At 38.7% G+C, this 17,315-nt stretch overlaps 2 protein-coding genes across 9 annotated transcripts in view; one reads left to right on the forward strand and one right to left on the reverse strand.

Annotated features, from left to right (window-relative positions):
* Positions 1–14,613, forward strand: part of ITGB3BP (integrin subunit beta 3 binding protein) — a 56,083-nt gene extending 41,470 nt beyond the window's left edge. Inside the window, exons 9-10 of one of the 2 annotated variants that reach the window (XM_073357461.1) lie at positions 10,522–10,575; positions 12,290–14,613. In XM_073357461.1, the coding sequence (XP_073213562.1) occupies positions 10,522–10,574 (53 nt within the window). In that variant the 3' untranslated portion in view covers position 10,575; positions 12,290–14,613. The remainder of the gene's footprint in view (positions 1–10,521; positions 10,576–12,289) is intronic. The other variant, XM_073357462.1, reaches the window with a different exon arrangement.
* Positions 13,958–17,315, reverse strand: part of ALG6 (ALG6 alpha-1,3-glucosyltransferase) — a 38,890-nt gene continuing 35,532 nt past the window's right edge. For 6 of the 7 annotated variants that reach the window (XM_073357460.1, XM_073357455.1, XM_073357454.1 and 3 more), the window contains one exon: positions 13,958–16,555. In XM_073357460.1, the coding sequence (XP_073213561.1) occupies positions 16,358–16,555 (198 nt within the window). In that variant the 3' untranslated portion in view covers positions 13,958–16,357. The remainder of the gene's footprint in view (positions 16,556–17,315) is intronic. The other variant, XM_073357453.1, reaches the window with a different exon arrangement.

Consider the following 17,315-nt stretch of genomic DNA (forward strand, 5'->3'; position numbering starts at 1 on the left):
GTTCATCCTGTCTTCCCTCGCACACAACTTTCTTTGCATCTTTTTGAGTCAGAGACCATCTCACCTTATCTAAATTGTGAGGTGACTAGTACACTCCTGAGGACACTGAAATACTAAATATTACATCATTTCATAACTTATTCTGACAGATACAAATCCTTATAGAATTGATTAAAAACTCAATTGAAACTGCAGTGGAAAAAGAATGTGCGTGCCCTAGGACACTAGAATGAATACCTTTGTAGGGTAGAGAAAGAGACGTGCTAAGAAGTTTCTAACTACAACAAATGGCAAGTACAAAACAAAGAAATGGTGCGAACTGAGTTAGTGTAATGTATTGTTGATTGGGGGCTTCCAAACTTTCTGGTGAATTGTTACAGCAGCAGACCAGTGTCATCTTTAAGACAAGAAGCAGTGTCAATATATAACTATTGTAAATTTGTTCTGACTGCACAACTTTGATGAGATTGACACCATTTAAGGGAACTTCTTTTCTGGAAAGCACGTGGCACTTAATGTAGCAGGAAGCTTTGGAGCAGCAGCATCACCATCAAAGTAACCTGCACTCCACTCCACTGCATTCTGGGAACCAGAGATTTACCATCTCATCACTGGGCCTTTTTGCTGATCCTGAAAGATGTTGTGACTGGATCAAGTGAGGAAAGGGAACCAAAACAACAGTATCCATTTCCAAGGCTGTACCCTAAGAAACTCCCAAGATGCAAACCCCCTCCTTCATGTCAGTTTCCACTCCTGTCTTTGTTAGGCATCAGTGTGGCTAGTGAATAGAACACTGGATTGGAACTCGCAGATCTGGGTTCCGGCTCCAGCTCTGCCACTGATTGGCTGGGTGACCTTAGGCAAGTCATTTCCCCTCTCTGTGCCTTATTTTCATATCTATAAAATGGGGATAATGATACTGACCTCCTATTTAAGCACTTTGATGGAAAGCCCTGTATAAGAGCTAGCTGGTATTATTATTCCTGTCCTCTTTCTCTATTTGCTTGTTCTCTAAAAAGAGTCTTGCTTAGCCAGCCAAGGTAAATATAACCTTGCCACTCTTGGGCACAGCCAGTTTGGCAAGGACATAAAAATGATTCCTGAGTGGGCTGATCAAAATTAAAATTTGTGCCTCCCCTATACTGGCCAAAGGGAAATAAGACGATCCTAGCCAACCATTTACCAGGCCCAGGTAAGTAGAGCTGGTGTCCAAGAGGAGCTAACTGGGTCATGTATCTGTAGTCTTCAATCAGCCAACCTCCAAGCAACAGAGACAGAGATGCCTTTTCCTGTCTCTTGTTATTCTATTCTCTTGTGCAGTTGGTTTATTTTAGGAAGAAACAGGATCAGACTTAAACTGCAAAACCTGAGAGCTACAGTATATAATTAATACTTTTTTCCCCCCAACAAAAATATTTAATGTCATTTTAAAAAACCATCCAAGAAAGAATTTTTTGTTTTAAAATCTGTCAATATAGAGAGAGGGAGAAGAGACTATAAAGGAATTTAATATGAAGACTGACTTGGTTTTTTAAAGCTACAATTTTTTTGCCTTTTTCTCCTCCTTTCTTTTGCTGTGTTTAATAAATAATAATTAATATCTTCTAATGTATACAACAAGCAAAACTAAATTCCTAGCAACAGGCCTTTCAACCCCTCCCCCCCAAATCTCTACAACGTTCTGCAAATTCTAAACTTTAAAAAAAAATCCATCTTTCTGTAGCAAAGGTGTAAACAACCATCATGAATCTGGACAATAGTTGATCCATATCCAATAAAATATTTGACGTGCATCTCATACTAAGTTAGGGCTTCTAGTGCCTCTGTTCATTTCATAAGTCAAGTATGTTGTCATTACAAAGTTTCTTTCACATGTAAACAAACTTCCCTCTCTGTTTTACCTGATGGATTTAGGGAGACATATAACAGACAGGTATGATCGGAGTCTCACTAGGAGAGTAGTAATTTCTAATAACATGAAGGATAAGAACAAGCTGGATAAGAACACAGGTTCTTTGCGTTTTCATGGACTTCTGAAATTCCCTGGTGAAGAAATAATCCGATGAAACACTGTAGCCATTAGTAGTCAGTCCACTACCATTGACTCACTAACCCCTACATGTGTTCTTCCTGCTTTCCCCCCCACACCTCCTATCAAGTACCCATTATTTTCTGATGACTGATAAATGTGAGCCCATCAATTAATTTAAAATGTAGATACGTGTAATTGAAAAAAATAAAAAGGGAATTTCTACTATCCTATGTTGTAACGGCAAAAGGAAGATGAACTTTTTGTCCACCATAAGTTCCAACCAACAGAAACTGTTGCAGATAGCAAGCCATCAAATCAACGTGGATTGCCTCTGCCCAGCTGCAGATCCCTCCCTATATACCTCCTGCTGTGGGGAATTCTCCTCCTACAGTGGAAAAAAAAAATGAAATTCAAGATAGTCTTGCTGGCTCAGAGGAGACTATGACAGAGAGAAAAGGAACAAGTTGCACCATCTTTTTTGGTGGAATTTGATCATTTGTGTAAGCTGAGATTTTGAAAAGCGTGAAGGGAAGTCTGCGCTGCTATCTTCACAATGGACTCCTGAACCTCTTGGCCAGTGAAAACCAATGGAGAGCATCTTGGGCCATTGCTGGCAGGCAGCTGGTGCCTCTCTTGCATTGATGAAGTGAGCTGTAGCTCACGAAAGCTTATGCTCAAATAAATTGGTTAGTCTCTAAGGTGCCACAAGTACTCCTTTTCTTTTTGCGAATACAGACTAACATGGCTGTTACTCTGAAACATCTCTTGTGAATGCTTTCTAGCTGCCACGGTGAAGCAAATGTATAGGCCCATTTGTGCTACAGAAACTAGCCCATGCCAACTATCATGCTTGTTAGATGAGATTTTCACCCTGAATCTGAATTCATTGTCTGAAAGTAGGGCAGAAGCATAGTTACCACTTTAATAAGTTTATCAACTTTGTTACAACTTTATCTATTTTAATTCTACTTCAACAAGGACTGAGCTTCATTTTGCTGTCTTTAAAAGTATGGGAAAAAGAGGAGCAAAGAAAAAGTGTGATATAAGAAAGTATTTGGAGATTTTTTTACTTTACCCTTTTAGTTTTGGATGTGGTTCTTTTTCATAATTATTTTTAATTAGTTACGCTCAAAACTTGAAATCTATGACTATTCTGTGGCTTGATACAGATGGAATGTCACATTATCATCACATGGTGAGGCATGAAATTTATTTACTTTACATAAACAACCTCTGCTTAAAACAACTTAATACAGAAAATTCCTTAGTCAATGGGCAGCATTATGTAGAACTCAGTATATCATTTTGTGTGATCAGCATAAAAAATGGCATCATTGTTTGTCCATGACTAGCATTTACAGTAAACAAAATGTTTTTGAATAAAATGTAAGCAAACTCTAGAGCAGCTGCCAAGAGATGAAATCTAGTCAGTTTGCTGCAGTCCAAAACATGCTTTGTGTGTGTTGAGAATAAATATATAGGTTGCACTATGCATATTTTAAAGAACGCTTAACAGTTTGAGCATTTAGAGGATTGACTATGATAAAATTCTAAACAGTGATGCAACTTCAGCTGGCAGTTACAAAATATTAATAGTTTCTCTACATTTCCTGTAAAGAAAAACAGTGTAGCACTAAAATGAGCATGAACCATGCCCATGAATGAGTCTGTTGTGTTCTGCAAGGCGCAATAGAGAGTCTTCTGGCTAAAGATTCTCAAATGATCATATATTTACAGTATCAAGAAAAACTATATTCAGAGCCTTAAGTTCCAGGCTATATTAAAATAGGAAAATGAGCCCATTTTCCAGATACTCATCCTTGCAAAAAGTTGGGTAAATTTCGTATTTGTATTACAATTACTCTTCCTCAGCACCAATAAGGAAGTTTTTCTTCCTACCTCTTTTTGTACAGCGTAATGGAACCAATTTCTGCCTCTCCTTGCACACAGTCTTTAACAATGTTGGTTTTCAGGTGAACAAGTCAGTCTTTAACCAGATGAGTTTTCATTCAATCACATGGGAACAGGCATGTGCAACTAATGAAGTTACAGCTGTATGAGACATCAGTCTAGGGGGTTTCAAGGTTCCTGTTAGCCTCCACAGGATGGATGGTGCAGTTTTCTTGGCTCTAGTTAGTTATACCTGATATACCAGAGGAGGCTGAGAAGAAGACAAATAACTACTCCTCTATGCAAGTAGTGCACCCTGCTCCAACTGAGTCTTTCGGTCACTCATGCAAAAATTCTCAAACATCAGTTGCCCTCAACCATCAGTTGCTACTAGAAAATGGCTGCTCAAACTCACTGCCTCAACATCAGCTAGCAAGAAGTTGCCTTTAGCAACCCAAGGTACTCAAGTAGCCTGCAATTATACCCAAACAAGATTTACATCAGGAGACATGCTGTTGTCTTCCCAGATGTACTGGCCATCACCTTTGTGGAGGCTAAGAATGTGGCTAGATAATTTTTGTTAAACCTAAAAAGCCTCTTGGGTTGGAGAGAGACCTATAGTTAAAACCTCACCTTTACCACCAGTCAAGCTAAATTGTCTCTGATCCCTGTCTCATCTAAAGCTTGTCTTTAAATACTCTCAGGTCACTCTTCAATGAAAGAGAGTCTCAGAGCGTGAACTCAGCTACAAACTATGACCTTCATTGAACAGTTTGAGAATTAAGGAGCCAAAACCAGCCCCTTGACTGCCTTCACCTTGATGCAGGAAAGAATCTGACCCTTATATTTCTGCACAAACAGCCTGTGGCAGAGTTGTCCAACCTTCTCTTTTCAAGAAATAATCCCACCCTCTTGTATTTAGGGAGTGTTTACAAACCTAAACTAGTTGGACATTATCCTCCACTTTCACAACAGACAGTTAAGAACAAGCAAACTGTAAAACGGATTTCTTTAGTAGACAAAGATCAGCTTCCCCTTCGTTTTGTTTGTTTGTATAGTTGAGTCATTAATGCTGTTCAGAGATTTTTGCTTCATTGTAGCTTGCACTGTCTGGATAAAAGCTGTTCCTTTGGCTAAACTTGAATGGAGCTCTTTTCTCATTCCATCCAAGTACTCCCCCAAGCTTGGAATTGTACTTACGGAAAATTCGATGGCCTTACAGGCTGGAGAAAGCAAAAAGTGCCTTCACCAGTGCCCAACTTCTGCAATGCCATTGAATTTTTAGTTAGGTTCACGTGGTTGTCCTGGTTGAAGTGAGAGACTAACTTTGTCCATTTGAGAAATACCACTGATGGGTAAGAGAGATTGTAGACCGTTTCTTTTGACTCAGAGTGTACTATTTTTTCTCTTCGTTCTTTTTTTTTTTTTAATCTTTCCCAGCAGGCTCTGGTTTTACTGTGTTGCATGTGCACCTTAGAGTGTAAATATAAAATACATTTTGAAATTTGGACAGTGTCTGAGGTCAGAGACATGAGCTTTTTGGGGAGTAAGTTACAAACCTCTCCAATGATTTAACATCCTATGCTATGCAGATGAAATATTAAGCTATTAACTGTTGGCTGACAGAAATGCACATGAGATACACGGCTATAGACTTCAGACATATGTATATACTGGACTGTCAACTTACCTTCTCTGTGTGGGTATCAACCACATTGATTCATGAACTTTCACACCTTTGTTTATTCCCTATATTCCTATCTACTTTTTTCAGAATCAATTTAAAAAAAATAATCTGACAGATCAAGGCTTTAGAGTATGAAGCTTAATGAAAAATTAAAAAGAACTACTGCTTCATTACAACATGAATATGTATAGCAACTCCTACATGACTATAAATACTCTATCTGTATTCTCCTGGGAATATAATTATTTTAAATAAAGAAACAGTTTGAACTCACTTAATAGCAGTCTTATGTTTAAGAGGTGTAAATAACTTGCTACCCAGACATTACAAATATCCAGGTGCTCTATATGTGCTGATGACAACAAAATTGAAAAGAAAGACTGTAATAATTCTGACTGGTTTTCTCTGCAGAAGATATTGATTATTTGTGTGTGGTGAGAGATTTGGAAAATTCAATTAAAGGAGTTGTGCAAAGGTTTCATAAATTTTCCCTGTACAGCGTGTACACAGACATTGTTGTGTATTAAATCAATGCAGCACTTCACAATATATTTTCTTTGAAACATAAAAATAAATAACATTTAAACAGTTCTGCTTACTACAGAAACAAATTTTATTTTCTGTGAAGCATTTAGTCATGTGCTATCACTGACTCATACACATTTGCCAGCTGTAACAAATTTTATAGACATTTTCTCCAGAGACATAGCTCATATACTATGAATTTTTAAATGAGCAAATGGTGAAGAAGGGATGTCAGCAATATAAAAATTGATCAGTTAAAAGATAAAAGCATAAGTAAAGAGATTTGTATGGTAGTCTTAATAGGTTTTATTAAATAAAAATACTATAAAAAGACAGTAATGAATAGAGTGAAGGTTTTAACTGTGGTTGAGGTAGAGAAAAATTATTCTGGCACATTTAGGAGAAGATTGGTTTTATAGCACCTGACAGGTGAACATTTTTTTCTCTCTCCTTTTTAGATGTGTAAATGTCCAATTTAGTGGTGGGGGAGAGATGGGGGGAGGAACGGGAGACGGACGTTGGGAAGATCCTGCCCTTTTGCTATACAAAAGTGGATTGGGAGGGAACGGCACCTGTGAACTTCTGCCATACCACAGAAGCAGCAGGGCAGGATTTGTACCTAGTAGTCAGGCAACTACCATGCATGTCTGTGCACTGAAACTCCAAGGACTTTAGTTTAGGGTATCATATCAAGCCCTGTTATCCAGCTGGTGTGTGTGCTGCAGAGAGCAGCATCTGCTAGCTGGGGGCTATTACTGGAGCAAAGAATGGGATAATCCTCCCACCTCTGCATTTCTGGCCAACATCAGAGAATTCTGCGCTGGTATATGGGTTTTCAACTGCAGGGAATGCACTGGGTAACATTTCTTCTAGCTGCAGTGACCAAGACAGGATTTGACCTTAGTGAAGGTTAGGTAAATTTTGCTAGGTTTGTATTTATTAAAATGGGGGGGGGAGGATCATAATTAAGATGTATGTCTGTAAAGGTGTTGACAATTATGAAAATGCTACTTCATTGTTATGTTTTGAGTCATAGCTTTTAAGGCCAAAGGGGACCACTAGATCATCTAGCCTGGCCTCTTGTGTGTCACAGGCCACAAGCACCACCCCACACCCGCACACAAAACCCAGCAACAGAAATGAGAGTAAAGTAAATGAGGCCCACAGGAGACTAGACTATTATGTTCCACAGGCAGAGAACAGGATGGACCTGATCATCCTTTTAGCATCACAAAGGAGAAAAATGCAAACTTAGGACAGGTATAGTAAGTCATGTGAGCATCTGTGGGGTTTATAATAGGTCATATTCTCTGTTGGCTATTTAAATACATAACCCTTAATACTATGTGTATAAAGAAAACTATAAATACAGATATTTCTTCAAAGATGCTAGACTGAAAGTTCTTAGAAAAACCTCACTTAATGAATGCAGTTTGAGTCTAACCCAGGGTGAGTTAGATATTTTATCAAGATACTTTTTCAGACTGTGTGACTTGTATCTCTTTGCACTGGTGGATTTCTTATGCAACTACTTGCACTTGGGCAAGTACAAAGTTATTACAAGTAAGGATTTTTTTATTCAGAAATCACAGCACAAAGAAACCAGCAGTTTGGAAATACAGTGATCACTATTAAATCAGTCTGTTACTGTCAGTTACCACACCATACAGTCTGTGATGTCAGTTATTTCCCTATTCTAAATACAGGCAACTCTCAGTAGAATTTTCTTTTTAATGGCTCCTTGTGTAAACAGGAAAATTTGTTTAGTGGGTAGAAGGCTATAAATAAAGATACACATGGTGTAAATCACACTGGATGTATTTTTTATGAAATAGCTTTATCAAACCTAGACTAGGCCAGAATTCCTTGTCAGGTTTGGCCCAGACCCAGGCACTATTTTGGAAACTGTGAGTCCATTGCTTGTACTCTTTCACTGGGCTGCTGGGACAGGCATCCTGAGCCTTGCGGACAACAGCCAAACTGGGAATGTGGGACCTTCATATGTGTGCACTCTTCCCCCGCACCCTTCATAAAGGTGAAGCCTTGGTCTGTGAAAGATGGTAGGTGTAAGCATATGCACACTAAGGATAGAGTCACTTGATTGAGCTACTCCTCTCTGTCATGCAGGGACCAGCTACTTCCCTACTCCCCTAGACCATGTATCACCAAAGCCTATCCAACTAGATGTAAACAGAAAAGAAAATACTTAAACAGTACTTAAACTGTGCAGTAAATATACAAGTGGCTGGTGCTACTGAAACCTAGAGTAAGGTAGAAACCCACTGAAAGCAAAAACTACTTTATGCAGGCCAAACTATGGTGGAAAATATAGGGGAAAATTCTCTCCTGAGTGTGAATGTGGTCATATCTAATCTTGTGCGTTTCTGAAGCTAATACAACCAGGTTCCATCAATTCTCACCCAGTTTGGCTAAAACAGACCATGAAGGCCTAACAGCCTTCCACTCATGATATCTGCATTTCCCCTTCTTCCCTCCCTTTTTGTTCTCACACAGCGTGAGTGATAGCCAGATGTTCCAGCCATACGTGATCTTGAGCTCACTCTGACTGGCTCATTGCCCGAAATAAGAACAGAAGCAAAATCTGCAGAATCCTTAGCACATAAAATGCAGCGATCCTGTTACGGGCCTCAGATCTGCTCTAACCCTTGCTCAGCTGCAGTGATTCTGTGACAAAGTGACTCACCAGTCAGTGCGCTGCACTGGGCCTGAGTGTGGCCTTGTAGGATTTTTTTGTCTTCGTAGCTTAGCTGGCCAGGTCCACAGCTGGTTTCCTTCATCTTGTGACTCAGCCCTCTGGCAAGGTCATGTGTAGTCTCACCCCTTTTAGAGTACACTCAAAGTCCCACAACCGCACGTCAGGTCAGTGGCCCAGATCTAGGCCCAATAGAGCTACTGTGGCCCTGTGTCTGGGCTCTTCATGCTCACCTCTTCAGTGACACTGTAGAGGAACCCAGGCCCAGGCGCCCTGTAACAAGCAGTTAAGGTCTGTCTGGTCAGACCTCTTGCTTCTTCCCTAGGCTACTTCTTACATTAGCCTATCTCCTCAGGGAGCTTGCATTCTCAGTAAGGATCTACCCTGGGGCCAGACCCCCTCTCCCAATTCCCAGTGTAACAAAAGAAAGTATATTAAACTAACAGAATTAGAGAGCAGCATCAGCCCTTCTATCCTGCATGGTCCTTCAGCCATCTGTATTACTGTTCTATGTTCACAGGCTACCAAAGGCAGCTTGTTCCTCTTGGAGCTGAGAATGAGAGGTCCGTCCCCCGCTGGGGCTAGGAAGTTCTAAGCTGGGTTTCTCCCTTTTAAGACTCCTCCTCTAAGTCTGGCATGCTTCTCAGGTGGGGTGGGTTGGGCTGAGCACATAGCTGCTCTTTAACCCATTCTTGTCTAGAGCAGGGTTTGTATACCCCATTACAAGGTGTGTCTACACTAGCGCTGGAGGTGTAATATCCAGCTCAGGGAGCCACACCTGTGCGAGTTCTGACTGAGCTAGCATTCTAAAAACAGAAAGGTAGCTGTGGCGGCACAAGAAGCGGCTCAAGTGAACTGCCCAGAGTACAATTCTGTCCAAGGCACATACGCACACTGCTAGCCCGGCCTGAGGCTCATGCTGTCACGGCTACACTTCTAGTTTTAGCATGCAAATACAATCAGTGAGTGCGGGTATGACTACCTGAGCTGGCAGCAATGCAGACATACCCACAGACCACTAAGTGGCCATTCCAGATTGCAAGTATACAGCAGCATTCCAGACCATCCTTAGGCCCCAAGCCCTGCCTCTGATACACCTTTTCCATAAGGCCACCTGTGCTAGCCCTACCCTATTGTGGGATTCCCTTAAAGTAAGAGAATCCCCAAGAAACTGGTAACTCCACCCTTCCAATGAACAGGAAATCTTGCCCACCGTGCCCCATATGTAAAATGTCCATAGACTATAAGACTTCGCTTAATATTGTCTGTGCATCTGCATTTAATTTAAGATTCCACCCCAAACAACTTAATCCTAGATTGCAGAAGCATGTAAACAAACGAGAAGTTCTAGTCTCTCTTTATCTGTCAATATTTCCATTCAAGCCCTGATAGAATACACATTAAATTACTGTAACTCTTAATTTTATATTTCCTGGTGTTTATCCAAACCTTTATATATTTAAAATCTTAATGTATTTTTAAGTGGTCAGAGTTAAGTAATGGAATCATGAAAATGTAAATAGCAAAACATACATTCTAAAAACTGCAGTTTACAATATTGACAAATTCTGAACTCTGGAAATCTTACTTTAGCAGCATGTTGATTTTGAGATTTCTATTTTACAAATAAAACATCATTCTGTTTGTGAAAATTTGGCTTTGTTTCATCCACAGAATATGTACAATCTGGTAACAGCTATGAATTCCTTAAATCGCTCATTAACTGAGGTAAGCGAGCTTTCTCACTTTGGTGTTTGACTACACAAACTAATATTTGCAATTAATGGTAATTATAAGGACTGAATTTATTTAAGCATTTACGAACGATCATAGTAGGTACAGATGTGCATGATCAAATTGTCGTATTTTGATTTGAAGACAATTGCTGCTCGTGAATGCAATATCTCAATAATAAAAAACTAATCTACTTCTTAAAATTTCTGCTGATTTGCTGTGCAAATAGATTTCTGTAGGTTCAATAAGAACCAATCTTACTGGAGACTCTTACAGGAGGATTTCTCCAAGTCACCAAGGTCAGGTGATAACTAGAAGGTTTTTCAAATATTCCACACTTGAATAGGCACATGTGACCAAAGGAATAAGAGAATCTGAGTGTTAGAACAGGTTATACCTTCTTAGATATTATGAGTGACTCTCCTAATGAGGTACTTCAAAGAGGACTGCCTGCCCCTGTCCTGGACAAATAAATTTACTATTCTATTCTATTCCTGAGGCCTATGCTGCTCAGGAGACATTGCTGGCCATTGTTTGAATAGTAATGCCATCTCCTCGGCTCAAAAGGGCAATGGAAGGGTTTGTGTAGGGAACCATTTCCACCTGATATTGCCACTTCCTTATGCCCCACCCTCACATGTTTTAGCAATGTCCTGGGTTTGCTGCTAGCCTATTTTTGAATTCTCTTGTTTGTGGACAGTGTGTTAATGATTTACTGTTTGCACTTTCTGGACAAAATTTCCTTTTAACAAAGTGCCTTTCTTTCTCTAATTTAATTTAAGCCAGATATGTCACATCACCCAGCCGCTCACCTATTGTTTTATACTCTATTTTTTGCCAATCACACTGGTGAGCTAACAGAAGCCACAAGGCAAGCTTTGGGGGTGCTCAATTTCTGTTATTCCATTGGCTTCTTCTCCCTGTTCCAGTGACATAAGCAAAAGCCCAACTAGAGACTGACCCTGTCAATCAGCAAAACACCACTTACGCATAAGAAAACTGTCTGCTCAGGGTATCATGTTTCACAAATTCTTTTCAGACATATTTTCATCTTTAGATATAGAGACTTATCTGCAGATTAATGGGGATTGATGGAAGATCTGAGCATATACCCCTCTTTATAAAGTGAGGTTATTCTGAATATTCATAATATAGTATGAAGAGGGGGGAGCTGGCTCACAGATATTCACAGAATGTGTATATTTAAAAAAATAAAATGCCACAAATCTACAGTGCAACTTTTAATCATGTCTTCAAGACAGGACACTGTTGAAGCTTTCTAATAGGTAGTCAGTGATATCAACCTCTGTCAATTGTGCCTACTAAAGACATGTACCTTTTCCTGCTTTTATTGTGTTCTTGTGTAAGTGACAAACATACAGTCCATTAATGTTCTTACTATAAAAAAGCAAATAGTAAATCTGGTAATGGTGAAAAAGCTTTCTGCAGTTGGCAGTAGTAGATGGTCCACTTTGACTTTCAACAGTACCAGGAGAATGAATTATGAATAAAAAACACCCTTTTATCTTCTAACATCAAAAACCTTTTACTCCAATGTAAGAGAAACACAGAATTGTTCATTTTTTGTTGTATTATGTGTTTTTACATAATGAGTATGGGGTAGGCAGATACGTTATTGTGAACAGAATATGCATATGGTAATGCTGTCTAATTAAGTCTTATTTCAGTCATTCTTTTAACCCCACAGGCATTATGGGAAAAGTGCATACCGTATCAACACAAAGTTCTACATCTGCTTTATTGTACTTAAAAGGAGAGAAGAAATGCCTGTAAATCTATCTTCCCCAGCAAATACCAATTAAGGATTGCTCGTTGCACTAGGCAGGTGCACATCTAGATAAAATTTCTGGTATCTAATTTAAACTTTACAGTGTGCACAACCAGATAATCTCAATGTAAATAATTCATTTCTTCATGGCTCTTTTATGCATGTTTATGTACGACAAGCTGATCTAGATTTACTGCTGTACAGAGTATAAACTACTTTTGCCATGTAGAGTTATTACAAACAGTAGTTGCGCTGCCTTGGTGTAAAGACTGTAATATGTTTTTAGCATTGAGCAGGAAGAAGCTGCATGTTTAAGGATGAATACCGATTCCCAGGCCTTCAGAGAGACTGAAAATTTCACAGTAATGATATGCTCCATCTCTAGCAAAGGGTGCCGGTTTTACCATGAGTAGCAACGACTGCATTACAATTTGTAGGGCTTTGTTTATGCAGTTCATCAGCTCACCCAAAAGTTAATGAGATGCTATATAAGTTGCAGCAGTTCCATGACATTTTCAGCAAATGCGGACATACTCCAAACTGGGTGTTTGCAAAATTATATATATTTGGTTGATTGTGATCATATAACCTGGGAAATTACATTTTGGTAGGGTTAATTCTGTATACTCAACAAGTCCAATTTATTTTCAGATAGGTTCCCTAACCCAGGGCCATATTTATACTGCACAAGTGGATGCTATTGACTTCAATGAGAATGTATGTGGAGTAAGGCATAACTGAACATTAGTAAAGGTATCTGAGGCAGGCCCTCACTGTTTACATGCATGTACTTGGAGAATGATGAAGTGCTTACTTTAGTCTAGTGTACATACTTAGTAACATAAGGGAAGAGTTAGTGTAAAAATGGGTTTGCTGTTGTTTGCGCCATCCTTTACATATTTCTGATTACCCTGAAAACTCTCCACCTTCAGGCAAAGTTGCCAAATTTGTAAAGGCAGCTGTGGCCTCTCTTGTGTGCTGGGTAACAAGTATAGGAGATGTACAAAAAAGGTGCAGGAGTCTGAATATTATTCCTTGCCACCATTGTAGAGTAGTGCTTCTCAAACCAGGAGGCAACTAGCATTTTACAACTGAAGTGTTGAGTTAGACAAAACTAAAATGATGAGTGGTGCAGAGATGTTGCCAGCTTTGTATACTCTACAACCACTCTGGAAATGTAGATATTTTTGAAATAGCAGAAACATCCCTTTTTAATAGGTATGCAACCTGATTCAAAAAGGCATTTGGTGTGCAAGGAGAACACAGAATGTCTTAAGTTAGACAAGGGACAGTCAGCAACTGATGTCAAGTTAGTAAATGATTTTTACTTTGACCTCATAATGTCAGAATAACAAAAGATAGCAATTTTTTTTTATTAAGGAAAACAGAAAATGCCAGGCTATATATGTTAAGATGTTGCTCCAGATATTACTCTATGTGTACCTTAATGCTATTAAAGCACTTACTGTTTCTTTGACCTCTTGGTATACTGAGCTTTTGCCTTTCACAAACAGCTGGGTCTGCTAAGAACCATTTCCTAATTCTACACAGGGTAGGTCAGATGACTCACGCTTTATCACCCTTAGAGGCCACCTGAAGGACAAAGAAAAGAGATACACACAAAACTAATGTTTTTATATGGTGGGAAGCACTTGGCCCTAATCTTGTGATGAACACAAGACAGAAGAGACTAACTGAAATGTGAAACCATTCCACTTTCTTCCATCTTAGTTGGATGTTTTACACATTCTTTTATTGAGAGTAGAGGTTCATCACACTGCTTTAACTTTTGGCAGTGTTTCACTAAGTTTATTTGTGCAGAATTCTGTAGGTGTTATTTCTCAAAGTCACTGTGGACAATGATTCCTCTTTCTATGGTTGATGCACATAACTACCCACTCCTTTTTTTAAAAGAAAGAAAAGACTTTATTGTGGATGGAAATACTGCATGCCTTACACATGGATAATTATCATGGTAGCACCCTCTCAGAAGAATGTTAAATGTTTATGGAAAGGTTACAGTTACAGCTTGGAATAAACTGTCATACGCTAGGTCAAGTGCTGTCTGTCTACATATATAATTGCAGTTCAGTAATGCCTTATATGTTAAGTGGAATGTTTTACCTTGTACAAAATAAAGCTGCCTTCTAGAAGTGTTGGTAATTACTTGTTGAAAAGATTAAGACAAGTTGTTTCACCAACATGTAAACTGCCTCTTTTAATTAAAGAAATGTAAACTCAGTGGATAGACACTTCTTTTAAGTGACCTCATAATTCATACATGGGGAAGGTAGTTCATAAAACACCTGCTGCATACATTCATGTCTTATGCTACACACCAGCGACAGCTCTAGAATATTTTAATGTCAATGACACTATGATATTGTACTCAGAGTAATCAGGTTAGTATGGGAATGCTCTTAAACAAGGATGGCCCATCCTTTCACGTGTGCCCAATCTGATTTTGGCTTCTAGGCTGTACCTATCTCCAATGATACCAGTTAAAGGGCTCTTTACCCAAGGCTCTTGGTGCCTTAAGACAACATTAATGCAATAAAATCCTAGACGTATTAATCACTTGAACAGGAACTCAGCTAAAGGTGAACAGTGTAAACTTAGGCAGTGTTGTCTTCCTGCATCTGCTGACAGTTTGTAACAATAACTGAGAAGTATAGACTGGTTCGGTTCAGTTCATCTTAGTAGAGCATTAAATCTGAAACCTAATATTAACATAATAAATGTCAAAATTAGCTTTTGCTGTTAAACATCGTAACAGATTTTCTGTAAATGGGATTATCCAGTATTGCTTGATGCAGTTCTGGCTGTTCATAGGGAAGTAAGTGAGGTAGCTACTACCAGGAACGAAAAGTGAGCAGTAGAGAGAGATACAGTCTCTCCCATGTGCAAGCAGCATCAACTCTCTCATAGCCAGCTGTCCAAAACTCCAGTTCTCTCCCCCCTCTATCAACTTCTACATTGCATTTCTACATTTTTCAGTACAAAAGTTCTGTGACCCAGAGTGTTGAGACAGCATAAATAATGCAAGGACTACTGCCCATTTAGTCATTTTCATATTATTTCAGCAAAACCCTACAGCTTCTGGCTGATGAAACAGGACTTTGGCCTACAATACATTTTGAACATTCTGGAGAAGAAAATGCAGTTTAACCAGATTTTAATTTAAAAACTGACCATTCCATTTAGGTCATAAAATTGACAATTATCTACAGAGCTGTGTAGTTTGTAACTTATATTACCCATATGAAAAAAGATATGTAGGAAAAACAATAGCAGCAACCACAGCACCCTGAAACTCTTAGAATAAAAATGGACTTCAGCTGGTAAAGGGGTTATTGCCAGAGTAAGATGGTGATGTTACCATGAACTATGATAGTGAGTCATGGATATTAGTGCAGTGGCCTTGATGATTTTAAGTATATCATATGAAAACATGATGACAGTGAAATAGTATACAAGGCAGTTTAATTTATGTAATCAAAAGAGGCCAGCAAGAGATGCCACTTAGAAGCAGCAACCAAGAGTTATTGTTTAACCCATATTACTTTGTATCTCTTCCACATTTCATGCTGGGAAATGTATGACTCGACACTAGCAAATTATATTCATGGCTTTGCTAAATTAAACTGGCACTGCTAGTTAAGGGTCAAGACTTCCTGCATTTAATTATTTTCAGTTTACAAATAGCCTTTTCATATTGCAAAACCATATCAGAAGTTCTTGAGAATATAACAAGTCAAGTTAAATTTCAAACACTGTTTGATAGTAGCTACTCTTCCTCCTTAAAATAAAAGTCATTAACTTATTCTTTGTGTTTAAATGTAAAACTATTTGTTTCCTGGTTTTCATTAGATCACTGGAAATATACTAAATAAGACAGTGATTTAGAGCTGCCTATTGTAACTGATATTTTCACTGAAAATATTCTCTTTCCAGTTTAGTCTTGCGTTTTCACAGGTTAGGATTTAACTAGTTGATTTTCTTCTGATTTCTACCATTTCTTGAGTCCCACAGTACAACAGCATTAAAATACATCAAGAAGAATAAGAAGTGTAGGCAGGAAACAACAGACACAGATACAGGAAATAAATCTGGTAGCTTCTGTGGAGGAGTCAGTGTGGCACTCATTAAAGTGAGGATGCCCATCAGAGTTACTGAGACAATAAACTGTAAGATAAAGAATAATACATTAGTTAACATTGATTTACAGTGTCAACTGAATAAGTAGTTACTTTCATTGCTTAGGTGCTTTGTGTTCCTCATCCTCTATATGGATGACCTCTTATAAAATACCGTGTGCATCTATACAAACATCTTGTGTGCCATTCTCTAAGCGGATATAAATACAGTCACGCTAATCACCGCAAAACGCTCCCCAGAGATTAGACAGTTTCCTACTATATATTCAATACATTAAGGAGTATTTTGGAACAGGGTCTTTTGACATGTTGCTGCCAAGTAAGGGTGATCTCATTACTATTAAGCATTGATAGCGTATGCAACTGTTTATGGGAAGTGTGAAGACAGTCCCGGCCCCAAAGGCTTGAAACTAAAAGGTTCGACAATACTGTCATTAAAAGAGGAGAGGCTGGGATTTCTTGCTCTCTCCTTTCTTCATAACTTACTTATTCTGGGCTTTTAGGAGGGATTTGAATGAGCAGATTGGCGGGGGAGGGGCTCACACTGGAACTGGGAAAGCATTACATATATGGAAACATCTTGGAAGAAGACAGATGGGTCTCTTGTGTGGTTTTCAACATGAAGTTGTTCACATGAAACTTCTATTAAGAACAAATGTGCAAACAAGAGTATATTCTATAAACAGTATATAAATCCTGTGGCCACACAAATGTACATAATTGTGGGCATAAAGCTGGTTTATCATGACTTTAAAAAACAACATATTATGAACAGTTAAAAGTTTCTT

This window comes from Lepidochelys kempii, chromosome 8 (assembly GCF_965140265.1).
Source record: "Lepidochelys kempii isolate rLepKem1 chromosome 8, rLepKem1.hap2, whole genome shotgun sequence".
In the NCBI taxonomy this organism is placed as follows: Eukaryota; Metazoa; Chordata; order Testudines; family Cheloniidae; genus Lepidochelys; species Lepidochelys kempii.